The following is a 3612-nucleotide window of genomic DNA, read 5'->3' on the forward strand; positions in this document are numbered from 1 at the left end:
CAGCCAGCTCCTCCCGCTCTTCAGCGTCCCCCCTCACTGGCCAGGCATGGCAGGATGGACATGTGGCACTAGGGTTGAGGGGACTCCTCCACCTGCCACTAACTGGAACTAACATGGGAGCCAGCACACTGCTTTCAGCTTCCTCAACTAACCCAGTTGACAAGGAAGAACTTTCTCTCCTTATGTAGCTGTTCCTCTGCCCCCAGGGGCATACCACAGTGGCGCTCCAGGGCTTGGGTATTCTCTGCTATTCCTTGCATGGGACATTTTTAGATCTAAGATGTGGCTTGTGCTTTTACAGCAAGCTTTTTACAAGCCCGTGTGCTCTATTGCTTTAAATAGTGTGCCAGTGTTAATAAAGATGACATAAGTTGGTGTGTAATTCAGCCGGAGCATGCACATGCTTTAAAGACATTGCCTCCAATCCCTCCTGGGGCCAAAGATAGGAGCAGGGTCATCCTCTCTTCCCCCAGTTAGTCTCTCTGTCATGTTCACTACTGTGGCTGTGGCTGCTGTTTGGTTAACCACTTAGTGGATACAAGGGCTGAGGCTGAACTCCAGACCAGAGTTAGGGTCTCCCTGCCAGCACAACCTGCAGCACTCCATAAAAACTCCAGCTGACAGCATGGCCAGAACTCCTGCCATTTCTCACTGCTGTTGAGTGCCAAAACTCCAGCCACACAACACAGAGCAGGATATAGTAGCAGGCCTGGGCACTACTGCAATGTTAAGTCAGAAGCTGGAAGAAATAAATGGCAATGATCAACTGCCTTTCAGTGACAGCACAGCTAGGTTTTGTTCTGTCAGTGAATGCAGTTAGGAGCATGTTTCCCCTGCCTTGCACCAGCCTAAACCAGTGCCCTAGGCCTGGACAGACACGCTGCCTGTGCCAGGGCCATGCCAGCCCTTTGGCGCCAGGCTGGACAGTGGCCACGGGCTGGAGCTGGGTTCACTCTGCCCTCCTCCTGGAGACCAGAGGGGCCTGCCCTCTCCCAAGAGGAGGGCTGGTGCCTTTTTTCCTTTCTGCTCCAGCTGGCCTGGTGTGCTCCCAACAGCTCTGCTGACATACCCTGCACACCCACCCCAGGGGACAGTCCTCATCAAACACTCTCCTGCTCTCTGGACAGCTGCCACTTAAAGATTTAAAATACAACAAATAATAAATCCTATCTATTATCTGGCCTGGCCAAGGCCTGTTCAGCACCATGGTGTTCCCGCAAGTCACTCGGTCTCCACACCACTGCAGAGGGAGTTACTTTCCCCAGAGGCACCAGCGAAGCCCACTCACGAACACCCAATGGCTGCTAAACAGCCCCAGAGAGAAGAACAAGCCCCACTCAGGCCAGCCTTGCCAATGGGACCAACCTCTCCCTCTGCACGTCTCCGCAGCAGCCGGTTCCGGCATCCTCCTGGGATCCCAATGTCGCATCAGTCCCCCCTCCCCAGCAGCAGCAGTTCTAGATCTGTAGGTTGATGAAAGGGGCAAAGCCAACCACATCCTGCAGGAGAACGAGAGCCCTCTGCAGCGGAGGCTCCACATCCAGCTCCACCCCACGGCTTCGAAGGATGCTCAGGCTGGACTCAGCCACATTGTGGCAATGCTTCACCTTCAGCGAGCGCAGCTTGGGACAGTACTCAGCCAGGACCCTGCCAAGAGATAAAGCCCACATGGGTTGCAAGCCAGGACTCCTGAGTACACAACTCACCCTCTTCTCTACTCCCACCAGCCCAGTGCTCACAACTGTGCCACACATGCACCATCCTTTGGGAGCAGCACTGTGGTGATCTGAGAGAAACTCAAGGTACGTGGTCAGATCCCAAACCTACCCTTCATGACACGCTGGGGAATTTATGGTTAGTAGCACACAGTGCCTCTCTTGAAAGGCCTGCTAGTGGCTTCTCCCCCACACTGAGCTCTCATTTCTTTCAGCATGAGGAAATCTGACTTTTCTCTGGTTCTCTTCCTCTCCCCACCCCAGACCCCCACATTGCTCAGTACCTGATGGAGTCATTCTTGACTCGCAGACACCCCGTGAGGTCCAGATGCTCCAGCTCAGGGCAGCATTTGGCAATCTCCTCAACTGCCACATCACCCACATTGGCATTGACAGCCAGCGACAGGGACTTGAGCCTGCTGCACTTCTGCACCAGGTAGCAGATTGCCTCATCCTTCAGCTGGCGACAGGCCGTCAGGTCCACAGCCTCCAGCGCCTTGCAGTGGTCAGCCAGGCTGCGCAGGGACAGGCTGTCTACCCACTCACAGTGAGCCAGGGAGAGCCGGCGCAGGTTGGGACAGCTCAGCGAGATGGCCACCAGCGCATGGCGGCTGAGCTGGGCACAGCCCTTCAGCTGGATCTGGTGCAGATGGTGATTCTGCCCGATGACCGGGAGCAGCTCCCTGTCTGTCAGCCAGTCGGAGCAGTTCTGGAGCGCCAGCTGCTGCAGTACTTCGTTGTCCTTCAGCAGGTTAACAAAAGCAGCTCTAGGGATGGCAGGTCCAATCTGCGTGGGGAACCCAGGAAGAATGAGGTATCCCCCAGGGTTTCAGTTCAGCCTGGCTCAGCCTGATGCTCACCAGAAACTCTCTCCCCTTCACTCTTCCACTATGACAACAGTGACCACAGCCACCCTCTCAGCCCAGGGCAAACCCTGCTGTCAGGCTCTCTTCCCCTCATGCCAAGGCTACTACCACAAACTAGGAGATGCTCTGGCTTCTCCATCCCCCGTCATCATGCCTGCATTTATACACTTGTGATAAGCTCCACACCTCTGCTCTCCAAAGACTGTTTGCTAGACCACCCTGTGCCCTCACAGAACAGCAGCTAATCCTGTCTTTCCAAGTCCCAGGCAGTCTCCCCCAGGGCCTGCACAAGCTTTCCCTCAACACCAGGCACAGAGTTATCTCGGGTCAGACCCACCCTATTGCACAACCTCCATGAGGATCGACAGGCCATGCCACTCTGGAGCTGTCTTGTGTTTCTGCCAGCCGGTGCCCCATAATGGCCTGGGTGGAGCTTCCAGGCTCACTCCTCCCAAGGCCTCTTGCTAAAGACACTGGCATTGCTGGGCCCTGAATCACCGCCTCTCTTCCCTGAGCCCATCTGTCCAGTCTGACACCCAAGTCATTAACCCCAGCTCCTGAGCAGAAACCAGCCTCCTTGCCAGGCGTTTCTTCTCCCCACATAGCCAGATGCTCCCTTGTTAGCTCCACAGCAGCAGGACATCTGTGTCTCCCCCAGCCTCAGAACCATCCAATACCTGGCTTGAGTCAAAGCAGCGCATGTTAGCCAGGTACAGCTGGATGAGAGACTGGAATGACTTGCTGACCCTCTGCAGGCTCAGGAGCTGCTGCAGTGGCAGATGACAGAGGATATGTGGAACCAAGATGTCTTCCCAGGGCAGGTCCAGGAGGCATCCCCTGGAGGGGGTCAAACTCATCATCAGATGCCAGGGAGCCAGGCTACGGTGGGAGCCAGGCTAGATCACCTCACGCCTACTGCCAGGTGCTTCTAGGAGGAACAGCCAGAAAGAAAGACTCAGCAATGTCTCCCACAGCCAGCCCACAGGCTAAAGCCCCTCGGCTACCCATCAGCGGGGCACGCACCTGCCACC

At 55.9% G+C, this 3612-nt stretch overlaps 1 protein-coding gene across 1 annotated transcript; it reads right to left on the reverse strand.

Annotated features, from left to right (window-relative positions):
• Positions 1 to 1380: 1380 nt before the first annotated feature.
• Positions 1381 to 3529, reverse strand: FBXL15 (F-box and leucine-rich repeat protein 15). Its single transcript, XM_010290583.1, has 3 exons — positions 3259 to 3529; positions 2000 to 2502; positions 1381 to 1647 (listed from the first exon to the last, which is right to left on the reverse strand). Exons 1-3 carry the CDS (start codon positions 3439 to 3441, stop codon positions 1458 to 1460), a joined length of 876 nt encoding a protein of 291 aa, XP_010288885.1. The 5' UTR covers positions 3442 to 3529; the 3' UTR covers positions 1381 to 1457.
• Positions 3530 to 3612: the final 83 nt, after the last annotated feature.

Source organism: Phaethon lepturus, unplaced genomic scaffold (assembly GCF_000687285.1).
Source record: "Phaethon lepturus isolate BGI_N335 unplaced genomic scaffold, ASM68728v1 scaffold41717, whole genome shotgun sequence".
Classification (NCBI taxonomy): Eukaryota; Metazoa; Chordata; class Aves; order Phaethontiformes; family Phaethontidae; genus Phaethon; species Phaethon lepturus.

Coding starts and splice junctions, on each gene's coding strand:
- FBXL15 (XM_010290583.1), bottom strand. CDS start 3,441: ATGATGAGTTTGACCCCCTCCAGGGGATGCCTCCTGGACCTGCCCTGG. Junction 2,503..3,258: donor GCTGCTTTGACTCAAGCCAG/GTATTGGATGGT, acceptor TTCCCCACGCAG/ATTGGACCTGCCATCCCTAG. Junction 1,648..1,999: donor GTCAAGAATGACTCCATCAG/GTACTGAGCAAT, acceptor ATCTCTTGGCAG/GGTCCTGGCTGAGTACTGTC.